We start from the raw sequence: 25,777 nt of genomic DNA on the forward strand, positions 1-25,777 counted from the left end.
GAGCAGTCAACTGAGTTTGCTCCCTAGAATATACGCTGGAATCCTCTGCAATGAAAAGGCAGTCCAGTCACTGTGTAAAGTGTTCCACTGAGCACTGATAGCCATAGAAGAATAATGAGTTCCCGCCTGTTATCAAGATAGAACTTTCTATGGTGATTTCTTTGTCTTTCAAAAGACTTCAAGGGAGAAACTGATTGACCATTACCTCGGGAACAACCCAGATGACTCGGCCTTAGAAGGAACGTACATGGGGTAAGAATGCCCTTGCCATGTGGCACTTCCTCACCTGCCACAGTTTTGTCCCGCCAAACTTTCCTGAGGTTAAATGTGTCACCCTTGCCTTGGATTTGATGCAGTGGTATTTACATCTGGCTACCTTTCCCCCTTTCCTCCCAGGAAGTCAGATTCCATTTCGCCGCTGGATGATCTGGCCTTTGACATGTACCAAGATCCAGAGGTGGCTCAGATCATTCGGAAATTGGATGAGAAGAAATTTGAAGCGGTGCGGCACGAACATTACGATCACGCAAAGAAGCTTAAGCAAGCCATTGCGGACCTGCAGAAGGTACTGCTAGAACGGGATACTCTTGATTCTGGAGGGGCTTGTTGCTGGGGGTGGAGCAGCAGACAGCCGTGGTCTCGCCTAGTTGTTTACCATTTTGTTGTTCAGTCACACAGTTGAGTTCGACTCTTTGCAACCCCATGGACCACATCATGCCAGGCCCTCCTGTCTTCCGTCATTCTCTGGAGTTTGCTCAACTTCATGTTCATTGCATCAATAATACTGTAACCATCTCATCCTTTGCTGTCCCCTTCTTCTTTTACCTTCAATTTTTCCCAGCATCAAGGTCTTCTCCAGTGAGTGCTCCCTTCTCATTTGGTGGCCAAAGTATTTGAGCTTCAGCTTCAGTATCTGGCCTTCCAAGGAACAGTCAGGGTTGATTTCTTTTAGGATTGACTGATTTGATCTCCTTGCAGTCCAAGGGACTCTCAAGAGTCTTCTTCAGCACCATAATTTACCATAGGCAGGTTTTTTTTTTAGCAATCTTGGATAAAGGGCTTCATTTTATAACTTGAAGAAAGGAAGTTTATACTATATGGGGTTTCCGCATTTTGTCTTGATTTGGTGGCTAGCCTAGGTCGAGCTTCATGGCTGAGCAGGGATTTAAATCCGGACCTTCCTGATTCAGGTCCAGCACTTGAACCTATACCCTTGCTCTGACCTCCCAGCCTGCGGATTCAGCTCCTCTTTAGCAAATCAGTGGCAGCTCTTATGTAATTGGTGCAGTTCCAGATACAGATTAAAAACATACATACGTGAAAAATAAAAACGTCATATACAGCAGCCTGTTAGAGTTGCACGTATAGTGATTACAAGATGTCAACAAGCTACATGCTTGTAGTGAATTATTTAAAACCTGCTTGGCCCTGAAAAGGTCTTTTATTTTTTATGTGTGTGCAACGTGGTTTAGACCACTGAAGAAGACCCTTAGGGCCAAAATGCATCTGGCTTAGTGGTAATGTATTTTTATGTGAAATCATCGTTGACATCTTGTAATTAGTGTACGCACAACTCTAATAGGTTGCTGAATATAACATTTGTATTTTTCATGTATGTATGTTTTGAATCTTTATCTGGTGCACTATGCAATAAATACTTATATTTTTTCATGATATTGCTACCCATCCTTTTGAGTATGTACCTTGATCTTCAGGTTTGGGTTTGTTTCCCTTTTGTTGTATCTTTGGTGCAGTTCCAAATGTACGTATGTGTGTGGGTTTCTTAAAGGAAAAAGCTATTCATGCTCCTGAGGAATCCTGGGAGCAGATGGATGCTTCCTGCTAAAGGGTTTGAAGCAAAATGGGGTCTGGATGGGGCTTTCAGTAATAAGAGCGGTGATGGTGTACAGGATTGACCCACCCAGCCCAGTCCATGGGTGAGAGGGAATCCTGTATTTCCAGCACATTAAACAAAAATCCACGAGACAGTCTGTACTCTCTCGAGGCTTCACAACAGTTTGCCACTAGAATCTCTTCACAGGGGTCCCCACCTAGCCTAAGAGCAGAAATTCAATCTCTTAGCTGGCATCTGGGACTTAACACATCAGCAACTCTAACTCAGAGGTGCATACAATTACTATCACAGTGGTAGCTCCGTGGTCAGCCTAGGAACAAGATCTAGCCTTGGAGTTCAATTACAGCATCACAGACAATTACAAATATGAATGATCTTTATTCAGTGCAAAGCGTACAAGAGACTAGCAAAAGATAAGAAACAATAGATATCTATAGCCTGTTCAGCTCTAGCTACACACTAGAAGTCATAGTTACCAGGCTTTCAGAGGTATCAGATGAAAATAGTCCAAGGTCTCACCAGGGGATCTTGAAAAGGAACCACATGGTGCTGTGGGCAGCTAGTCCAGCTCGGCTGCCTAACAGTCTCCTCCATGTTAACAGCAAACAGTCAATCCAAAAGAACTCTTTGTTTTCCAGAGAAGAACTCCATTCTCTCCTCTAACTCCTACATTTCCCATATAGATCATTGCAGATATGCCCCCCCTCCGTCACCACCAGGTATGGCCATTTACCCAATAGTGAGAGAGTGGGAAGGCGTTCCCATCTCTGGTTACCATGCATTGTCAGGCAAGGTGTGTTTTGATTGGCTAGCAGTTGGGCATCCCTCTCTAGCCTCTGCTATTGACCATGTGTCATGTCAGGGAATGCTTTTGATGTGTTAATGTACTGGGCATAGCTGTCCCAGGCGCCCGCAAGTTGCCTTCTCTTGGCAAAGGTGTCAAAGTGTCTTGTATATGGAGATGTTGGCCTGGCCATCTGGCAAGCCATTCGTACAGGTGACAGAAATAACACAGTAGTGATACCAGGAGGCCATCTGGCCCCAGCAGGGAAGATTTTAGAAAAGGCTTTTTCTATACAGATGGTAGTAATCCAGTGTTTGGGTGCTGGCTGTGTGCCAAAGTTTAGTGTATTCCTGTTTTCATAGCGGGGGTGGGGGGAAGCAAAAATATTTTAAATGTTTCCCCTCCAGATTTCTAACGAAGCATATTAAGTGTGTTTGAAAAGACTAACTGACTTCCTTATAGAGACTTATACGGACATTCTAGTATGTAAACGAGCTGCCTGTGTCACAGCGCTTTAAAAAAAGCTTTCAAAAGGTCAGAACCAGAAGCCTTGCTTGTACCTCCCATTCTCTATGTATGAAAATCTTCTTATTGTAATACATGAACAGGGACGGAAGTTCTAAGAGAAGCAAACTCATTTCCAGTTCTCTCAACCCCGGGATTTACTTTCTCTGACATTAGGAAGGAGGCTTCCACCTTTGGCAGTGACTTCTGAGCTCCTGTATTTCAGGTTGGTGAGAAGCTGGGCCGCTACGAGGTGGAGAAGCGCTGTGCTGTCGAAAGAGAAGACTACGATGTTGCCAAGCAGAAAAAGCAGCAGATGGAAGAGTACCGCCTGAGAGTTTACCAGCAGCTGGAACTGCATAAACTCCTTGATCCCGATCTGACGGTGGGCAGAGACATCTGTAACAGCACTGGTTATAAATTTGTGTAATTCAGTGGTTGCTTCCATTTGTTCGCTTCGGTGTTCACCTTCTTGCATTCAAAGGGGATTTGTACAATTTTAAATTCACCAGATGCTAGGAGGAATAGGAATGTCGTAACACTTCTAATGGAATATCAGAAAGGTTGTGGCCTTCCATGCTTAGGAGGAAGGTTCCATTAAGAGGGGGCAGCCGCTGAAAAACTGTTCTAGTTGCTGCTGTCACGGTTCACTTAAGGGATTATTGGAACCTCCAACAGTGGCTTGCTCTCTTGGTCTCAAGTAACATATGTCTTTTAGACAGGGAGGTCCCAGAGCCTGAATAGCTTTAATGGGTTGAAATCAGCACCTTGAATTGAACGCAGAAGCAGGTAGGCATCCAGTGTAGCTGACACAGTACAAGCTATATGTGACCATGCCAACCTGCTCTGTATAACAGATGGTTTTGCACCAGTTGAAGATTCTGTGTTGTCTTCAAGGGAAGTCCCTAAATGTAGTGCATTTACAGTAGCCTGTCCTGGAAGTTACAGAAGCCCAGATCAGTGTAGCTGTCAGACTGGTCCGTGACTTGAGATTGCCAAAAGATTCTTTAAAAAACCCGAACCAAACTCTGTTCTAAAGCAATTAAAATTCCTTCCATTTTCTCAGTCCAAATATTAAGGTCTGTTATATTGCAGAGTTGTTGGAGATATAAAATTTCTGAAAATTTTGAAGCCATGGGGGGGGGGAAATGAGTTTTTTCTTGTCATTTTTGTTATTGCTTTTCAGGGGGGAAATGGAGATTTGGGGAAAACTTGAACTGTATGTGGTACCTTCCTATCAAACCTAAACCTCCTTTTCTGTTCTAACAACATGAAATACATCATTTATAAGTAACTCTTATTGATTGGCCTATTAATGGATTACAGCAGCATAAATGCCTTAGTTTTCTACAACCAAAACTGCAAACACACCCTGTGTTAAAGCAAGAGGGAGAAAGCTGCAAACAGTTGCACTCTCTATAAGCACATTTCATTCATTCCAAAATATATATTTTTCATAGCTTTTCAGTGCTCCCCCAATTTCCCCAATTGAAAATTTGAAAGAAAAAAAGTCCTTGGAGATGTTTTTTTTCTCTCTATGGATTTTTTCAAGCCTTCGGATTTTTACTTGTTAAAGTTCAACGCTTGCAGTCTCTACTTTTATTTTACGAAGAAGCAAGGTCCTAAGCCTTTAGATACTTGTGAACAATACCTTGTTAGGATCTTTGAAGGCAGAGTGGTTGCTGAATATGGTTGCCAGCAGACTTCACAATTCTGGTGACTGCACCTCAGACAAGATATTATAGCACTGGAAAAGGTGCAGAAAAGGGCAACTAAAATGATTAAGGGGATGGAACACCTTCCCGATGAAGAAAGGTTGAAGAGCTTTTTTGCTTTGATAAATGACGATTGAGGGGTGACGTGATCGAGGTTTGCAGAACTATGCATGGAATAGAGAAGGTACAGAAAGAAGTACTTTTCTCCCTTTCACACAATACAAGAACTCCGTGGGCGCTCAATGAAATTAATGAGCAGTAGGCTTAGAACAAATGAAAGGAAGTAGGGGGCCAGTTTGGTGTAGCGGTTAAGAGCATGGACTCTAATCTGGGAGAACTGGGTTTGATTCCCCACTCCTCCACTTGATGACCTTGGGCAAGCCATAGTTCTGATAAGAACTGTACTTGAAAAAGAGCAGTTTCTGTCTGAGCTCTCTCAGCCCCCCCCCCACCTCACAGGGTGTCTGTTGTGGGGAGGGGAAGGGAAAGGAGTTTGTAAGCCACTCCGAGACACGTTTGGGTAGTAACATATGGAACAGAGATCTATGGCTGTTAGCCACAAGGTATAAATGGAACACTCTGTCTGGGGCAGTCATGCTCTGTATTCTTGGTGTTTGAGGGGCAACAGTGGGAGGGCTTCTGGAGTTCTGGCTCTGCTGGTGGACCTCCTGATGGCACCTGGGTTTTGGCCACTATGAGACAGAGTGTTCAACTGGATGGGCCACTGGCCTGGTCCAACATGGTTCTCTTACTTTCTTATGTTTGGTGTATAATTTATAGAGGTCTCTTACCAAAGAAGAGTTAGTTTGGCATAAAATTTTATTCCACCCCCACCCCCTTTAAAAAAAAAAAAAGCAGAGTTCTAGAGCCAACTCTGACTGCTGTCACTTTTCTGTAATATCCTGCGGCTGCAGTTTGGAACCGGGGCACAAGAAGAAGTAGATATTGGCTTTATACCCTGCCCTTCACTACCCAAAGGAGTCTCGGAGCGACTTACAAGCTCCTTTCCCTTCCCCTCCCCACAACAGACACCCTGTGAGGTGGGTGGGGCTGAGAGAGCTCTGACAGAAACGGCTCTTTTTCATGAACAGCTCTTATCAGAACTACGGCTTGCCCAAGGTCATCCAGCCAGGTGCAAGTGGAGGAGTGGGGAAATCAAACCCGGTTCTCCCAGATTAGAGTCCGCGCACTTAACCACTACACCAAACAAGACAGGTGGTTTGTGTCATGGCAAAGCTGTTTGCTCAGCAGCACCACTGAGAAATCTCTCTTGATGCTATTTTTCCCCCTCTCGTTAATGCAGATACGAAGGCCTGACCTCCCCTTGGAGCCTGTGGTTTATCCTGCCAACTCTCCTCAACAAAAGAAGGCCGTGCTTTCTCCTCAGCAGGATAAGCAAGAAGTGGATAACCCAGAACCTCTGCCTCCTGAAAGGCCACCAGAAGCCATTTCTCCAGAGTCCCTGACTACTCAACACACCTTCTCGCCTCCCATAGCCCAGGGGCTCATCTCCCCTGAGGCATTTCCAAAGATAAGCGTGAGTGGGACTGGGGGCTTTTGTGTCTGTGTTGCCTCTCAACACTTCTTCATGTAGCTTGCAATGCACCATTGCCCGGCCTTCTACTTCTTCTGGCTCCTCTGCCATGTATCCCACATTTGCAGGCTTTGAGTAGCCTGGATGTAACCAAGGCTGTTATTAGGGAGGGATGCTGGACCAGGCAGGAGGCTGAAAAGATCCCACCCTTGCTTGTTATCAAAGCACCAGTTGTGATGGACATTTTCTCTTCTCAACAACTCCTGGAAGGTAGGTTAGGCTCTGAGAGGTTAGCTTCTTAACTCAGGGGTTTGAACCCAGACTCCCATAGTCAGTGTCAAACTCTCGACCACAGCAGGTCCGGGTGGACTGATGCTTTTCGGTATCCTGCACTCAGGGAGGATTTCACAGCCTCTCTAGATCAGGGGCCTCCAACATGGTGCCCGTGGACATTGTGGTACCTGCTGACACCTTTCCTGGTGCCCACCAGGGGGTTTAGAGAAAAGTGGGTGTGGCCAACAGAGTTTCTGATTGGCCGCTGGCTATCAGAGAGATACTGCCAAATGAGTGCTTCTTAGCTTGCTCAGTACAGATACTTGTGGGTATGCAAGGAAATACTTTTAAACAGGGGTCATTTCCTGCAGGAGTGCACAGGAGCGGAGTTCCGGCAGTAAAGAGCCCAGGGGGCGGGCACATGCAACAAGCCCCACCCCCTGCTCCCAGCAACCCTCAGTCAGAGCAAGAAGTAACCAGGGAAGTTGCAGAACTCCCCTCGGCCCCCCCTGTCCAAAACAGTCCAGTGGCACCTTTAAGACCAAGTTCTATTCAGGTACAAGCTCTCCCTCCACTGCAAGGACAGATCTGCACGTCCCCCCCCCCAATAGCTAGCAATCCAACACAGTCCAGTGGAGCCTGAGAGAAGTTGCAGAACTCCCCTCGGGCCCCCCTGTCCAAAACAGTCCAGTGGCACCTTTAAGACCAAGTTTTATTCAGGTACAAGCTCTCCCTCCTCTGCAAGGACAGATCTGCACGTCCCCCCCTCCCCCAATAGCTAGCAATCCAACACAGTCCAGTGGAGCCTGAGCAGTGGGTGTTGCCTTCGGACACACTTCCAGTGATGTCAGGGGGTGTGGCATATGCAAATAAGTTATGCTAATGAGTTATGCTAATGCGCTCCTGCACCTCTTTTTCTACTAAATGACCCCTGCTTTTAAACAATACGTTCATCTTTAAAAGCATCCTGTTAAGCAGAGCTTCAGCCTGAAATGATGAGGGGCTACAATCAGAGTTACACGTAACTACATTCCCTGGCATTTTATGGTTGGCTTCACATGCTGCAACAACCATTTTGTGGTCACGCCCACCACCCTGTGTCAGATTTCCAAAGGTGCCCGATGACTTGAAAAGGTTGGGGACCCTTCCTACAGATGAACTAGAATAAGCTTGTGCTACTGCCACCCCATGCTGCTTATTAAGTGTCTTCGACATCTCTGTGTTACTTTATTATTCCCTATGACTTCCTGCTCTGAGAGAGCACGGGATAATATAACTTCACCTGCTGTGTTCAACAACAATCCAGAAATGGCTGATCCTAGTGCTTTTAACGCACTGCAAGTTCCAAGAACAGGGAATGATTCTATTTCCAGCTCCTGCCTTCTGGATAATAAGTTATTGGAGGAGGAAGTTTTGGAATCCTTTAAGGCTCTGCCACTGACTGAGCAAAAGTTGGTCATGGATAGACTGGAAGTTGTAAGAACTAATTTCTTTAAAAATATGACGGATAAGCCCAGCCCCTCTATTAGCCCAATGACAGGGGCTTCATTAATTAATGTTGAGTGTACTGAGATCCAGGTCCAAGCAGTTGTTCATCAACCTGAGCCCTTTGGTCCTATTTTTTCATCTGCACTAAGGGAGGGGTGGGATTCTAGTTCTAAGTTTTCAGGCAAAAAGGACCCCTCCCGGTATGCTGGTACCATTAGCAACGGGTGTGTCAATCTGACAAATAACAATTCTTTAGATCAACTTGTTGAGATGGATTGACTTCCGGATAGTACTCCACCCATGACAAATAAATTTGTCTCCTGGAATTTTATTATTCATTAAGCACCCTTGGCAACATTTTTAAAAATCTTTGTTAAAAGGCCTCTACCACTGGCTTATGATCAGAGTCCCATACATTCAAGACTCTGTGCATGCATTTTCAAGGTCTTGGTTCTTACCTTTAAAGCCCTGTGTGGACAGGGACCAACATATCTACGGGATCGGCTCTCTCTGTACTGCCCCCGAAGGGCCTTGCGCTCTTCTGCTCAACACTTATTGGTTATCCCCAGCCCCAAAGATGTCCACCTAGCCTCTTCCAGAGCCAGAGCTTTCCCAGCCTGGTGGAACACTCTCCGTAGTGAGATCTGGGCTCTGCGGGATCTAATGCAGTTCCGCAGGGCTTGTAAAATGGAGATGTTCCACCAGGCCTGCGTCCACCAGGCAATCCAGCTAAAATGGTCTCCCCTGCTCTGCTCTGTTGAGCTCAGCTCTGGCTAGCAGCATTTTGATCCATCATAGCTGCTCTACTCACCCACCCGCTTCCCCTGCACTGCTTAGATCTGCAGCTATATAGCAATAGGAACTTCATCCAGTTCCGCAAATTGTCTTACTGGCACCCTTGAGATTTTTATATAGTAATACTGGTTTGTATCTGTTTTATGGCTATATTTTATTCTTCAAGCTTTGTATGTTTTTAAGGATGTTGTAACCTGCCCTGAACCTACTGGGCAGGTGAGGGCAGACTAGAAGCCCAGCAAAATAAATAAATAAATGTAGAGAGAGAGAAGATTCCTCCAAATGTGGCATCAGGCGTAAAATTCAACTTCATGAAAGCTTTGGCTAATTAAGAAAAACAAGCTCCCTAGTAGCCCTTGTACTTGGAGGAAGGTGGGCAATATCTGCTGAAATCTCAGATGCTTAAGGAATGGCTGTCGAAGGCTTCAAGTGGAGCGTGTGGCACCTTTCATAATTCTTTCCACTTCCCTGAGGCTGGCAAATCCAGAATAAAGTATGTAAATGAGTAAACCTGGCAGAACAAATCATGCAAAGCAGGAGGAAATATACTCCATTTGCATACTATATACAGGTCACTGAATTCAGCTTCCCTTGGGGTGAAATATCATCTGTGTTTAGCATGGAGTATATCCCAGCCTGAGAATAAGCCCTTTTCCACCCCCCTGAGGATGCTGGAAGATTGGCCAACTGAGGGATGAGTCGAGTAAGGCCAGGTGTTTACCTTGAACCTGTACAGAGTTCAGGTTGCTTAACCCCACAATACATCAATTTATACGAGGTATGGTGCATTTGTTCCGTGCACCTCAGCTTTTAGTCACGCCGGCCACATGACCACGGAGAAGTCTTTGGACAGTGCTGGCTCTTCGTCTTGGAAACGGAGATGAGCACCACCCCCTAGAGTCGGATTCGACTGGCTTTCGAGCAAGGGAAACCTTTACCTTATGGTGCATTTAATTATCTATTTTGGTTTGTATCCTGCCCTGTCTTGAGGGTTAAGCGCTGTTAACAGCAGATATTAATTTATATATATATGGGTCCAAGTATGTCTCTTAAAGCATTGGTCCTCAGCTGGTGAGTCAAGACCCACAAACAGGTCATTCTTTGGCTTACAGAGGGTTGCACCAACACCAGTTTGTTTTTTCTTGGTGGCATTTGGGTTTCTGTTTTCTAGATGAGGAGAGAGGAGGCAGGAGGAGAAAGGGGTTATCAGACGCCAAAGAGGTCAGAGTTCTTACACAGAAGAAGATATTTTGCCGAGTGCAGATTTTTTTGTCCCCGAATGACGCACTGAGTCTGCCTCTGCCAAAAATTTATTAAACTACAGGAGCTTCCCCACTTCCCCTTTTGTTTGGTCATTCAGAAGCAAGGAGAAAAACGGGCACATAAAGTAGAAATGCAAAGTGAATTTTTCACCGTACATTGAGGTGGGGCGGGATCATGCATCTAAAAAGGTCAGCTAGACCATGGAAATGGACCAAAGTGCAGAGGCAGCCTAGGGTAACGTCCAACTTTCAAAACAGCGGTCACCAAAACCCGGTGAACAATGAAGGAGGAGAGGAGGAGGAGATTGGATTTGTACCCCACCCTTCACTCGGAGTCTCAGAGCGGCTTACAAACTCCTTTCCCTTCCCCTCCCCACAACAGACACCCTGTGAGGTAGGTGGGGCTGAGCGAGAACCGTCCTTGAGAGACCAGCTCTGACAGAACTATGGCTTGCCCAAGGTCATCCAGCAGCTGCGAGGAGTGGGGAATCAAACCTGGTTCTCCCAGATGAGAGTCCACGCAATTAACCACTACAGCAAACTGGCTCTCTAACGGTGTGCTAGGGTACTAGGAGGAGACCAGTCATCTGTCGCCAGGAACAAGCAGGTGGACCATGTCTTTATCTGTCTCCCTTTCCTGACTTCCACAGAGAGCGATTTCAAGTCGCAGGCTCAGCTGTTGTGCCGCTGACTCAGAAGCAGGCATCTCAGCAGCAACCCTTGTAGAAAATAAGACTGCGGACATGCCTCTGAGCAGCTCTGCTTCCAACCTGAGGTCTCTCCTCTTTACTAGAGGCCGCTGGGGAAGGATTACATTGCTTCCCCAATGCCTCTACCCAGCAGAGGGTCAGTTCCTCCTCTGCTGCTGCTGCTGCAGTCTTGCTGAACACCAGCAGATCGGCTTAGCAACACAGGCCCCATTTTTCACGACTTCTTTCTTTTCCACCAGGTCGAGTTCCTGCCTTACGACGAGAGGCCTCTTCCAGCTATCCGTAAGCAGCAGGAGGAAGGGTACACCGTCTACGAGCCCGAGGTGATCGAGGAAGATCCTGGCGACACACCGAGAAGTGGCATCACTGGCGAGCCAGAACCCTTGACGGAGAAAGCGCTGAGGGAGGCCGGGCCAGCCATTGAAGTGCTTGGGGAAGCCTTGGTAAAGACATGCGAGTCTGAGATGAATGGGTAGGGCAGATTTCTTACACACCTGCCCAGAAGAGGCAAGGCAGATGGCTTGGCCATAAACGTTTCCAGGACATGCACCTTGATGTAATTGGAGAAAGGTGCAAGGCAGCACATGTGGGTTCTCAAGCCTAATTTCAGGATAGGGTCAAAGTGAAACGCTCCCCACTGAGAGAGGTTGAAAGGTCTGGCACACCGTTAGAAAGCACTCAAGCCCAGAACCAGGGTACAGAAGAGAAATGGAGCAAAGTGTGCCTTGACCACCCTGTTTCAGTGTTCCAGTAGCGGTTCCTCCGTGGAACAGGCTTCCTCGGGAGGTGGTGGGCTCTCCTCCTTTGGGGGGTTGTAAGCAGAGGCTAGATGGCCATCTGACAGCAATGCTGATTCTGTGAACTTAGGCAGATCATGAGAGGGAGAGGAGGCAGGGTTGCCTCAGTGCTTAGTTCTTGTGGCCCTTTCTTACACGCCCAGGAAAATGCTGATCGCCACTTTGGGGTCAGGGAGCAATTTTTCTCCCGGCCAATTTGGCCAGAGATCCTGGAGAGCTTTTTTGCCATCTTCTGGGCATGGCGCCAGGGGGTCACTGGGGGTGTGAGGGCGGGTGAGGTATTTGTGGATTTCCTGCACTGCGCAGGGGGTTGGACTTGATGACCCTGGAGGTCCCTTCCAACTCTGATTCTCAGAGGCACAAGGTTTGAGCTCCCACAGAGACCCACTTCATAGCTCTCCGGTGATAAGGCAGAGAAAAGCTTCTGCCAAAACCACAGGGACAAGCTATACACGCTTGCCTTCTTTAGGCTGTGTTCAGCCCCCACCGTTTCCATTTGGCAGGTTGCCGGGGCCTATTCCAAAACGTGGTCCTATCGCGAAGACGCCTTGCTTGCCATATACAAGAAGATGATGGAGATGCCCATCAGTACGCCAAAGGAGGATCTAAAGAACTTGCTCAGGGCTGCCATCTTCCTCGTAGTGAGAGCCATAAAGGACATAGTCTCCTCAGTGAGTAAGAGTGTGTTTGTACAGCTCTGCATTGGCTTTTTTTACATCTCCCATGAAAGATCTCCCCTTTTAAGCCTGTATTTTATATACCAATCTGTGGGCATCTAGCAGTGGCAGATGATTTCCCCACCACCACTCAATGCTTTTCCATTCCCGATTGCCACCAGTGTTCCCTCTAAGCTGAGTTAGTGTGAGCTAGCTCATAGTTTCTTAGCCTCCGGCTCACACATTTTTGTCTTTGCTCGGGAAGGAGGGCTCCACAGCAAACTAATTTATGCAGGAGCCAAATCGCTCGCTCGCAACTTTAATGCCAGGAGCTCACAGAGTAGAATTTTTGCTCACAAGACTCCACCGCTTAGAGGGAGCACTGATTGCCACCCAGTCGAAACATCTCTCCCGCTTACCTACAGATCCTTCCTTCTCTTTCCCCACTCCAAACCTGTCTTTCACTTTGAGTGTCCACCTTATCCCAAACCTAGGACTCCCTGGACTTTCCCAAATCTTTCTTCCCCTAATCCCTGCCTTCAAACGCCTCCCTCTCTTTCTTTCCGACACATGTCCTTTTGTGTCCTAAATCTGTTTCCGATTTGAAAATCCTGGTTCTAGTTTCTTTCTACCAGCTTAGCAAACAAAGCAAATTGTTTGGGATAATTGCCGTCTTCTTCAGTGGTGTCTTTTGTGTGTGTGTCTGTTTAATGGTAGGTTTTCCAGGCTTCCTTGAAGCTGTTCAAAATGATCATCACTCAGTACATCCCCAAGCACAAACTCGGGAAGCAGGAGACGGCCCACTGCGTGGAGAAGGTGTTTCCCAACCTCCTGTCCAGAACTGGGGACTCCTCAGGTCGTCTTCGTGTTGCCGCTGCCAACTTCATCAAGGTAAGCAGGCCTGCAGAGGCTCCAGCGCTGGATCGGATGCTGTTCCCAAGCTGTGTTTCCGAGAAAGGAAATGGGAGACAAGCTGGGGAAGCCAGTCAGGAGCAATGCTCCCTCTAAGCTGTGGAGTCCTGTGAGCAAAAATTCTACTTTGTGAGCTACTGGCATTAAAGTTGTGAGTGAGTGATTTGGCTCCTGCATAAATCAGTTTGCTCTGGAGCCATCCTTCCTGAGCTAAGACAAAAACCTGTGAGCCGGAGGCTAAAAAACTGTGAGCTAGCTCACACTAACTCAGCTTAGAGGGAACACTGCTCAGGAGGTGCTTGAATGCACCACAGTGCTGTGGGGAAGCCGGGGGGTAACCCCACTTCCCGAAAGCATTGAACCTGCAGCAGACAACCTGTGTTGAAATGGCCATAGAGAGATGGCTTTATTTGAAGTTTGTCTTATCTGCCCAAACTCAAGAGTTGTACTGGGGGATGTAGAGAATTAAGGCACAAGTAGCATTTATGCTTGTATGTCCACCAGATCAAAAATGGAGGGGGGGGGCTAATATAAACACGGGTTGAGTTCTTTGAAGCTTCTTTAGCTGTACACTGAAAGCTCTGGCACTGGCTAATCAAAATGAACCCTATTGGCGTCGTTCCAGTGGGTTTATGGGATGTTAAATGAGATTATTCTGAATGCTGCCACTGCTCAGAAGTTCAAAAACTATTCACCTGGAAAACTTAGGGGCAGAAAGGCGGATGGAGGAAAAGGGCACAGAGGCGATGTGACTAGGCAGATTGTTTGGTCTGTTGTTCCCCTGTGTGAAAAGGCAAACATGTGTGACAATAAATAATGTGTGTGTATAGATCCAGGTGGGTAGCCGTGTTGATCTGAAGTAGTAGAACAAAGTTTGAGTCCAGTGGTGCCTTTAAGACCAACAAAGGTTTATTCAAGGTATGAATTTTCGTGTGCATGTACATTTCCCCAGAACTGTTTATCTTCCATTTCAATGTATCTGAGGAAGTGTGCATGCACATGAAAGCTCCTACCTTGAATAAACCTTTGTTGGTCTTAAAGATGCCACTGGACTCAATATGTGTGTATATTAGAGTTGTTGTGAGTAGTGTGTGTGGGAAGGGATTTAAGTGCAATGTGTTGGGGTGGGAAAGAACCAAAGCAAATTCACAGGTGCATCTGTGTCTCCATGAATTTGGTCTGAGCCCCCTTTGCACCCCTTCTTGGATACGTTTTTAGAACCTAGTGGGCAGATTTCCATCATCTCCTTGACTTGTACCCATTAACACACTTGTATGCACAATGCTCCCGTCTCTGGTCCTAGCTCCTGTTAACCTAGCAGTTCAAAAGCAAGAAATTGCAAGTAGATAAATAGGTACCGCTTTGGTGGGAAGGTAACATTGAGCAAGGGAAACCTTTACCTATGCACAATGGAGAAAGGTTGAGACTTGTAACACATGGATCCCCCTCCCCCCAAGAGGTAGATTAATGGAATGGTGCAAAACTAGAGAGGAGGGGTGGGATGCAGTCTACTGATTGGAAGATTTCGGCAATGGAACACCCATGTCTTTTCAGGGAATATGTTTGTGTGTAATGTTTTTATTCCATTTTTAAATACATGGATTCCCCCCACCCCCCCGAGAGGTAGATTAATGGAATGGTGCAAAACTAGAAAGGAGGGGTGGGATGTAGTCTACTGATTGGAAGATTTCGGCAATGGAGCACCCATGTATTTTCAGGGAATATGTGTGTAATGTTTTTATTCCATTTTTAAAACGCCTCGCCCCAAAAAAGCTCAGAGGAATTAAAATCTAATACAAATTAAAGCTATTAGTGGAAATAAAAGTTTCAAGGCTTGATTGCTGATAGGTGGTGGAGGTTTGGATGAGCCTTTTCTCGGGACGGGTGCCCCTAACCGCTTGCTTGTTTCTTCCCCTCTTCAGGAAACGGCGCTCTGCACCGAAGTGAAGCCTCTTCAGATTATACCAACTCATTTGGTACAGCCACTGAAGTCCAATTCCCCAACGCATCTGGCGATGAGCCAGGTGGACTTAGTGGAACGTTTGCTGAGAGATCTCGGGACAGATAACACCGGCTTTACTGTCGATAATGTCATGAAGGTAGGGATCTGAGCTGCCGCGGCTTATTTACCCAGCCCAGGGATTTGGGCCAGCGCTTCTCCTGCAAAAGGAACGAAACATGCCCTGCTTTCCCATTTGGTTTGCTTCAGCCTAAGATTAAGTGACTTAAAACCGCTCCTGAAAAAATACTCTTTTTCGGCTGGCCTCTGGGAGAATTAAGTTCCACAATGCCGATTACTCTCCAGCATATCACTGAATATGATTCACCTTTCAGGAGAACATGGGATCATTCCCCCACATAGGAAATGTGTAGAAGCAGTGCAGAAGTAAGGCACTTACTCCCGAAAAAGTTTCCCACAGATCACCTATCTTTTGACAACATCAGTGCTGTTCAGGGTGTATCACTTGGCCCGACCCATGTGCTGGGCTCACCTCTATTACTGTTGTGTTTCTTCCATGTTCATTGAATTGACCTGCAAGCAGGGCTCTTTTTGTAGAAAAAGCCCACCAGGAACTCATTAGCATAATAGGCCACACCCAACAGCAGAAACTCATTAGCCTATTAGGCCACACCCCTGAGCACAGCTCATTAGCATATTAGGCCACACACTCCATGTTACCAGAAGTGTGGTCATCCAGCCACGCCCACCTTTTGCTTCTTATTCTGTTGACCTAGTTTGTGATCAAAACCCAGGGCTTTTTTTGTAGCAGGAACTCCTTTGCATGTTAGGCCACACACCCCTAATGTAGCCAATTCTAATGCGTTTCTGATGTTGGGTGTGGCCTATTATGCTAATGAGTTTCTGCTGGGCGTGGCCAACTTGGGAGTCAGCCGGAACTCCGTTCCTGTGCGTTCGTGCCCAAAAATAGCCCTGCCTGCAAGAATCGCTTTGTGAAGGAGGAGAACAACATAGGGAGAGAGGGAAATTTTGACCCTTTTCTCCCTTGCCTTTTTCTTACTGTTAAAAAAAAACCCCACATGCACCGTTCCAAGCTGCTTTTACCTCTGCTGGGGGGGAAACACAGGTTCTTTTAAAGTTTTTCCCTCCAGTAGGGATATCAGCAGCTCTGGGGTGGCTTTTTCCCCAAGAGAAAAACAGCAGGGAGGAAAAGGTCAAAATTCCTTCTTCAGAAAAGCAAGCCCGGCAGGTAGATTTGCAAAAATAAAGAAGCTGATCTAAATAAATATGGAAGGAATTGTAACACGTAGTTGAGCCTACAGGTTCATGTTCAAAGAAACATGGAAACCCCCAAAGCAAGCACAGTCTTCCTAGAAACAGCCTCTCTTGACTGCCTGTTCTTAGGGGGACAGGACGAATGTTCCAGGGTTAGCAGCTGTTATAGGGAGTTCATCACCTGTTGAGTAAACCCAGCATTGCAATTTACACATCTGTGTATATGCAAGTTATACCTCATCAGCTTTCAGTCTCGACGGTCTCTCTTCCACTCCTTCACATTTCAAAGCTTCGTGTATATGTTTTATATACTCACGTCTTCATCCTTCACTTTAAAAACAAAATTGTATATTTTTTAAAAGAGTTACATGGCTATTCCGGGTATAAGATGAGAGACAGCGTTGACATGACACGCATGAGCCCATAGACACCCTCCACAGAGAGTGTTCCTTTGACACAGATTCAGTTTTCCAGTGCTTGCTCTCAGATGAGAAAAATATGTGTGTGTGTTTCATGGCAGCAAAGGCACTTTTGAATGACCTCCGTCACCCTCAGGGGTCATTTCGTAGAAAAAGAGGTGCAGGAGCTCGTTAGCATAACTAATTTGCATATGCCACACCCCCTGACATCACTGGAAGTGTGTCAGAAGGCAACACTCTCCACTCAGGCTCCACTGGACAGTTTTGGATTGCCAGCTATTGGGGGGGGGGGGAACGTGCAGATCTGTCCTTGCAGAAAAGGGAGAGCTTGTACCTGAATAAAACTTGGTCTTAAAGGTGCCACTGGACTGTTTTGGACCGGGGGGGGGGGTTTCTGCAGCTTACTTGGCTGCTTCTTGCTCTGACTGATGGCTGCTGGGAGCAGGGGGTGGGACTTGTTGCATGTGCCCGCCCCCTGGGCTCTTTACTGCCAGAGCTCCGCTCCTGTGCGCTCTTGCAGGAAATGACCCCTAGTCACCCTTATAAACCTTACATCTTTCTTTACCCACAGTTTGCAACAGCCACTCTGGAGTACCGGGTGTATGAAGTCCGAGAAACAGCCATCCGGATCATCTTAGACATGTACCGGCAGCACCAAGCCGTCATCCTGGATTACCTTCCTCCTGACGATGCCAACACTCGCAAGAACGTTCTCTACAAGACAATCTTTGATGGGTTTGCTAAGATAGATGGCCGGCTCTCAGAGGGCGAAGTAAAGGTAAACACGAGGGGCTGTGGCGATCACGTCCCGTGGTTCTTTTAGGGACTGCTGACCGGTGCATGAAGGCAGGTTGTAACAGACTAGTTCTCGTGATCAAGTCTGTTAGGAAGTTGTGCATAAGCCTCTCCCCGCCCCCATATGCACCAAACGTCTGTGCCTTATGCAAATGTTTCAGGTTATACAGGTGAACTAGGTGGGATCGCACTTGCCCAGCCCCTCCAAGGACTGTACCTTTATATTGTACATCAAACTCAACACATGTATGTTCCAACCTGCACACTCCAAACTTTGCTTATTTATTTGATATCATTCAACATGCAACTGCTGGTTTGACCTTGGTTCAGTTACAAGTTCTTTCAGAGCTGTTCTCTCAAGAGCAGTCCTCGAAAGAGTTCTCTCAGCCCCACCTACCTCACAGGATGTCTGGTCTGGGGAGGGGAAGGGAAAAGAGATTGTAAAGGCGCTCTGAGACTCCGAGTGAAGGGCGGGGTATAAATCCAATCTCTTCTTCTCTCTCTTTTCTTCTGCAGTAGAATTCAGGATACTCGATTACTGTTTTACATGCTTTTTAAACCTGTATCTTAGTTTTAGTTTTTATTGTTATGAGTTGTTTGAATGATATGTTTTTCTGATAGATTCAGGTGGGTCGCCATGTTGGTCTGAAGCAGCAGAACAAAGTTTGAGTCCAGTGGCACCTTTAAGACCAACAAAGTTTAATTCTGGGTATAAGCTTTCATGTGCATGCACACTATGATTTTATAATTTTTTTTAACTATGACCTGCCCTCATTGGGCAGAAAGAAAGCATGCACATTTTGTAAATAAAAAAGTAGTAAATAAAGGGGGGGGGAAGGGAGTTCCCTGGCAGCTGTCCCAGCCAGGCACTAACCAGACCCCGGATCTACTTTTCTTCCATTGCCAGAATAAATAAATAGTGGTGATATAGGACAACCCTGTCAAGTGTCTTTTGCTACTTCAATTTTCTCCGCTAAGGAGCTATTTATTAAGATTCATGTATGCTGGTCTGTATAAATATTTTAAAAATTCGGTTCCACAATTCATATGTTATAGTACTTCCATTAAAAATAACCAAGACATGTTATCAAAACCTTTCTCTACATCCAGAAACATACATGCTGTTTTTTCTCCTTTTCTCCTTGAATATTCAATTTCATTCAACCAATATCTGATATTATCTTTCATATATCTCTTTGGAACAAATCCCGTTTGATCTTCGTGAATTAGGTCTCGGATACATTTTCTTAGTCTCTCAGCCATTATTGTTGTAAAAAAATTATAATCCACATTTAGTAGTGAAATTGGTCTATATGATTGTGGTAATAAAGGCTCATCCTTGTGTATTAAAGTTATATTCACTTCTTGCCAAGTTGGTGGTATATGCTTTCTCTCTTGTATTTCATTCTTTACTCTTTGCAGAGGTATTGCTAGTATATTTTCAAAGTATTCATAATATGTTGCTGTCAATCCATCTGGACCAGGCGCTTTATCTTTTTAAGGTTTTTTTAATAGCATGATTTCTTGTGTGGTTATCACTTGATTTTAAATTCTTCTGTGCTCGGACGTTAATTTTTTAATTGGTACTTCAGATAAATATTCCTCTATTCCTTCCCCATCGATAGATTCTTCTTTATAAAAATTTGAGATGAAATTTTTTAAATGTTCACGCATAAACTACTTGATTTCCTTTCCTGATCCCAGGTATCCTTCTCCCCCCCCCCTTTCTATTCTTAAACAATGCACTAAGTATCTTCCAGGTTTATTTGCAGATTCAATATGTTTGTTTTAAATATTTCACTTTTTTCTGCATTTATTCTATTTTTTTTACAAATTTATTTATGATTTTCAATTACAAAAAAATAACAATATTTATAATTTTCATTACAAAACCACAAAAAGAAAGTAAACATAAAAATAAAAACCAAATAGAAAAGAAACAATATTTTGTATATGAAATATATTTATGGAGTTACGCATTCTTCCCCAACCATTTATTAACTCTAAACCATCTCTTTTGAAAAGCCTTATCCTCTTTACCTGAAAGAATCATGTTCAACTTGTCCATTTCTGCCACATCACAGATTTTCATAATCAACTCCTGTTCTTGTCCTAATATCTTCAATTTATCTGTTATTTTCTTTATAGACTTTGGTTTCTCTTTTTTCTTTCTTGCAGCTATTGCCAATAAAGTTCCTCTGACGTAAGCTTTGCTTGGCTTCCCATATGGTTGACCCAGTGATTTCGTGTTGTTCAAATTAAAATATTCCATCAGGTCTTTCTTACATTTTTGTATTACTTCGTCTTGTCGTAATACTACGTTATTTAATCTCCATCTTCTTTCTCTCTTACTTCCATTCTTCCACTATTGGATTATGATCCACCAAGATTTTTGGCAGAATCTCTGCTTTCCTAACTTTTGTAATTAAGGTTTTTGATATCCAACACATGTCTATTCTTAAATATGATTGGTGTCTACCAGAGAAATATGTGTAGTCTCTCTCATCTGGATGAAGTAGACCTCTTCCAGTTCTAAAATGTCCATGTATCTAAATACATTTTTTCCTCCATGATTTTTTAATGTGTCTTTTTTGGAATCTAATACCCCATTCATATCTCCAAAGATTAGAATCTCACCTTCTTGAAAGGCTGTGTCCTTCAGTTATTCGAGGACTTCCAAACTTTGGTTGTTAATATATATTGCTACCCTTTTTTTCTTCATTTGTGCAGATGCAATATATACTTTACCCAATAGTTTGCAATTTAATATGTGTTCTTGGTAATTCTTGATATGAGTTTTCTAGACACATAGTATTTCTGCTTTTAATTTCTTTCACTGATTAAAGATTTTTTTTATTGTTTAGAGGGTGAATTTAACCCATTCAAGACCTACTTATCTTCAGCAGAGTGGCTGTATCACGCACCATCCAATCAAACTCCCGTGGGATAGATTTCATACCTGGGGCCTGTGCAAATGCAATAGACTGACGTTGAGGGTCGAGCAGTCCCAGTTCTGATCCTCCTGCCCTGTGCAGCCTCCACCCTCATTTCAGTTCCCTTCTCTCAGGCAGAAAAAATGACATGAGTCCATGCAAGCTTTGCTTGTGCCCAAGCTTGCTCAGTTGCCAAGCTGTGAACATTTAGAAATCCTGTCTCTATGCCAGACATCATCTGGAGTACCAATATCTGGAACAGGGACAAGTAAGTTCTGCGAGCAGCTGTGGTCCCAAACCACAGCTTTGGGACCATACCCAAACCACAGCTTTGCCTTCAGCTCTGTGTTGTTGTCTTGACAGGCGCAGAAAAAGGTGGCTACGGAAGAATCGGAGAAACAAAAGAAAGATGAGATCAAAGCTTTGCAAGGTCAGCTAGCAGCACTGAAGGAGATGCAAAATGACACTCCCAAGGTATGTGACTGTGGCCACTGCCCCAACACACTTTGACCAGACATGGTAGTGGGACCCAGAAGACCTATGGGCTTGCTCTGTGATGCCCTTATACTCCTTTTGGTCTCTTTAGCTGTAGGGACCTGACTACATGATACATTTTTCCTGGGTACCTCCCTCATAGCAGGTCACAGATGTGTTCTGGGACTGCTGTGTTTCCCCCGTGTGCAGGGGCCTCATTCACATTTGAACTACGGTATGGTACACAAGACAACTCCTGCCAACCTAGCAGTTCGAAAGCAAGAAATTGCAAGTAGATAAATAGGGACCACTTCAGTGGGAAGGTAACAGCGTTCCGTGCGCCTCGGTGTTTAGTCATGCCGGCCACACGACCACGGAAATGTCTTCGGACAGAGCTGGCTCTTCGGCTTTGAAACTGAGATAAGCACCGCAACCCTAGAGTCGGACTCGACTGGCTTTCAAGCAAGGGAACCTTTACCTTTACCTTTTACACAAGACAAAGGGGCTTAGGACCACCCCCACCTCCCAGAGCTGTTTTCCCAACCTAAAACTAACCCAGGAGCTTGCTGTTTGCTCCATTGAGGAAACTGATGAGGAAACTGACATGTCGCCCTGTCAGTACATATGTAGCAGGGAGCAGGGTAAATGGTGGCTCCCTTAGGTTGTTCAGTGTGGGTGGTGAGTGCCAGGCCTCTTCCTCATTACCATGGCCTTGATGTGACTGAAGCCCCCATGCACTGGAGGAGCACAGGGTTCCCGAACCACATCTGTGATCTGACCTGGGGGAAAAGTAACATGCAGTTAGGCCCTTATGTTTAGTCAGATGGAAGACAAAGGTGTGCTGCTGTGCTTGGGGTTTCGTTTAGGATTTTAGTGCATGTTTGCATGCTGCTGGAATTCAGAAGCCAACCTTGCATGCATGCATGCACGCACATGCACACACACACCCATCAAGTCCAAAATCCATTGCTTGAAAATAGGATACAACTCCTCCTTCCCCAGGAGGATTGTCAGCACAAGGAAGCTTTAGAAGCTTTATAGAAGCATGTTTGTACTTTAGCAATATGAAGGTTTCATAAACTGAAATCAGATCCTCTTTCCCAGAACTATCTATTTCATTGATTTTTAACAGCATGCTGTGAGGAGGTCTACGCCTTGAAAAATTAAGCTACAGTATTGGATGCATTCAGCATTCTGTTCCTGTCCAAGCAGGGATCCCTGCTGCAGCACTGATCTCAGCTCTGGCTGCCAGTATGTGGGCAGCAACACCATCCCAAAGGGGGGGGGGGATGCACCAGAGGTCTGCAACGCAGTCCGTGTTGGGAAGGATCCCAGCAGTGTCTCCACGGCCCACAAACTCCTGAGCCTTGACTGACTCAGAGGACATTATTGACTGGGCTGTTCTGCAGTTACAAGAAGGATGTCTGTGCATCATGTTGGGAATAGAATAGGCATATTTTATGTCTCAGTTTAGTCTTTCCTGTTTTTAATTCTTTCCCCCCCCAAAAAAAAAAAAATTGGCTGCCATAGGTTTGAGGAACACTGAATTGCAGAGCCTGTCCAAGAATGCGAGCTTTCCCAGTCCTTCATCCCAAGATTCACTGAACTGGAGATGTCAGGGGTTGCATGTGCAGAGCATGTGCTCTGCCACTGAGCTGTAGCAGTGCGTATTGCTCAGTGAGGGTCATGGATCTGGGGACTTACTATGTTTTGGGGTGTTGTTTTGTTTTTTTTAGGAAAAAGAGAATGATATTCAGCAGTCCAACATTCAAGGTAGGTTTTTAATGCTCTTATCATCTGGCGTAACCATATTTGTGATTTAGAATGAACAGGGTGTTGTACTCAAGTTTGTGTGGTCTAAGAAGGGTAGGGGGGCTCCTAAATTCACACTAAGCTGTATGTTGGTCTAAAGACTGTAGTGAAACTACTATCACACAGTGGTTTTTGTGGCTGAGTGTGAATATAAATCTGGGTTTCCTTAAGTCCAATTCAGCAGCCTGTGAGCTGGTCAAGGGCTTGAAAGCTAAGCAGGGTCAGCCGTGTTTAGTACTTGGATTGGAGACCACCAAGGACATCCTGGGTTGCTTTGCAGAGGAAAGCGATGGCAAACCACCTCTGCTCATCTCTTGCGTTGAAAATCCCACAAGGGAGTTGCAGCTTGAGCTCACTTAATTATCCATCACTGCCCTGACCTAGACGGCCCAGGCTATCCAGATCTTGGAAGCTAAACAGGGTTGGCCCTGTTTAGTACCTGGATGGGAGACTGCCAAGGACGTCTGGGGTTGCTAAGCAGGGGCAGGCAGTGGTAAGCCACCTCTGCTCACCTCTTGCCTTGAAAACCCTATGAGGGGTTACCATGAGCTAGTTATGACTTGAAGGCATTTAATAGGATGAAGTCTCATTCTCTAACCATACTGGCTCATGTAATAGAATTGCGAGGGGACCCCAAGGATCATATAGTCTAGCCTCCTATGGACTTTCTTGGTTACAGCATCCCCTGGCAAATGGGACATCCAGACTGTGCTTCAAAGCCCCTCCCAAACTTGTACTGCTACCCGGCTAGCTATATCTCATGTCCTATACGTGTACATTTGATCTTTAGTTCTGGGAAACGAAGAGATCCACAAGAAAAGAAAGACTGCAGATATTGGTAAGGATCCAAAATAATGTGGTTTCATAGTTTGTTTCCTTTTTTAAAAGGAGAGTCTACCAAGAAAGCTCCCTTGCCTGCAACAACAGAGGTTCCCGAGGATCATTCCTCAGTTGCAAATTACCTTGACAAGTAAGTGAAAACAGCACTGCTGGCAAAGGGTAAGCCGAAAGAGCACGCAGCTGGGTAAGGAAAAGGTGTACAGATCCATGACTAACTCACAGGATCAAAACTCTGTGGCTTCTACACAAGAGATGTGTGCCAGAAGAAACGGACATCGAGTAAAGCTTGCAAAAACACGGGCACTAGAATTCTCTTTAGAAAATGGCTTAAGTCAGCTCAAAATACTGAATGACACAGCATGTGTGGTGTGCTGGGGGGGGGGGGGGGGCTCCCCCCAAAAAAAATTTCCAAAAACAAGCAAATCAATTTTGACATCATGAGACCTTTTAAATATGCAGAGGACTATTCCCCCAGCAGTCACGTTCTGTTTTGAAACCGCATTTATTTTTAAAGAAGTGAACACACTTTTTAAAGAAGTGAACACATACTATAAGAGCCATCTGGTTCTTTTGATTAAGGTACAAAGCATCAACTTAGACAAACGAGAAAGGGGTGCAAGAGTGGCTTTTTACTGTCTCCAACTCTCTGAAAAGCTGGAGAAACGAAAAGATCCTTCCTCAGACACTGGGAAACTCATGGGGATCTACATTGAGCTTGAAGCTAGAGCAGTTGTGTTTTTTCTTAATTTGTTGACAAGGCATTCAAAGCTGATGAGTCAAACATTGAGTCGAAACACCAATGCAGAACATTCTGTGGCTTCAAATCTGCACCAGCAATGAACAGGCCTGAGTTCTAGCTACAGATACGCAGGGTGCTTTGCAGAACCTCTAGAGCTGAGCTAGAAAAATGCCAGTGGCCAGCTCCACCCACCTCAAGTTAGAGAGCAAGAACACTACAGTGCAGTCTTTTGAGGGGTGAGCTACCTCTTCCCCACTCTGTTCTTTTTTTGACTGCCACAGTGGTTACCTTGTTGGGGAATGTTTTCCTCGGGTTTTTTGAACCAGGCTACCTTCCCTGAAACGTACACCTCTCCAGTTTTCTTTTTTTTCCTATTCTTGCGGTTTTTCCACACACCTATGACACAGCAGCCCACTTTGGTGTGGCAGCAAACTGCCCAATACCCAAGCAGCACAACTCCTGCCTCGTTTACCGGGCATACATTCAAATGCAGCATGCCATGGCCTACTTTGCTACAGTTTAGCTTTAGACAGTTCTTAATGGTATTCTGCTGTGGTTGCAGAACTCAGTAGTGCTACTCCACAGATGATTCTCTGAAAAGGTCAGTTACAGGTAAACAACCTGCTCTGCTTACCTTACAGGGATGTATATTTTACATAAGAGAAAAGAAGTCAGAGGAAAAACACTTTTTAACTCCTTTTTTTTACAAATTTATTTATGATTTTCCATTACAAAAAAAAGATAATATTTATAATTTTCATTACAAAACCACAAAAAGAAAGTAAACATAAAAATAAAAACCAAATAGAAAAGTAAAAATATTTTGTATATGAAATATATTTATGGAGTTACGCATTTTCCCCCAACCATGTATTAACTCTAAACCATCCTTTTTGAAAAGCCTTATCCTCTTCATCTGAAAGAATCATGTTCAACTTGTCCATTTCTGCCACATCACAGATTTTTATAATCAACTCCTCTCTAGCAGGTAGGTTTTCAGATTTCAGATTGAATTGCAGCGAGTACCAGAAATCTATTTACTTAATATAATACCAGATGGATATAGGCATGATGAACTATGTATTTTGTCATATATCCTTCTGCAGCCAGGATATTGGTTGCCAAGTGTTGGAAATCTAAAAAAAAAATTTAACTCCTTAAAGATGAAGCAAGTGAAAATGAGATTATCTGTTATCTCCCCCACACACACCCAGTTTCATTTTATGTAGGCCTGTGGATTAACGG

At 45.0% G+C, this 25,777-nt stretch overlaps 1 protein-coding gene across 1 annotated transcript in view; it reads left to right on the forward strand.

Moving 5' to 3' along the window:
• The window catches only part of CEP104 (centrosomal protein 104kDa), a 42,835-nt gene that overhangs the window by 10,366 nt on the left and 6,692 nt on the right, over positions 1-25,777 (forward strand). The window contains exons 6-17 of the mRNA XM_015414685.1: positions 176-252; positions 397-565; positions 3,370-3,528; positions 6,162-6,395; positions 11,160-11,363; positions 12,221-12,388; positions 13,091-13,264; positions 15,208-15,384; positions 17,511-17,717; positions 21,031-21,141; positions 22,878-22,914; positions 23,842-23,923. Coding sequence (XP_015270171.1) covers positions 176-252; positions 397-565; positions 3,370-3,528; positions 6,162-6,395; positions 11,160-11,363; positions 12,221-12,388; positions 13,091-13,264; positions 15,208-15,384; positions 17,511-17,717; positions 21,031-21,141; positions 22,878-22,914; positions 23,842-23,923 — 1,799 coding nt within the window. The remainder of the gene's footprint in view (positions 1-175; positions 253-396; positions 566-3,369; positions 3,529-6,161; positions 6,396-11,159; positions 11,364-12,220; positions 12,389-13,090; positions 13,265-15,207; positions 15,385-17,510; positions 17,718-21,030; positions 21,142-22,877; positions 22,915-23,841; positions 23,924-25,777) is intronic.

Source organism: Gekko japonicus, unplaced genomic scaffold (genome assembly GCF_001447785.1).
Source record: "Gekko japonicus isolate JY-2015 unplaced genomic scaffold, Gekko_japonicus_V1.1 scaffold1156, whole genome shotgun sequence".
Lineage (NCBI taxonomy): Eukaryota > Metazoa > Chordata > Lepidosauria > Squamata > Gekkonidae > Gekko > Gekko japonicus.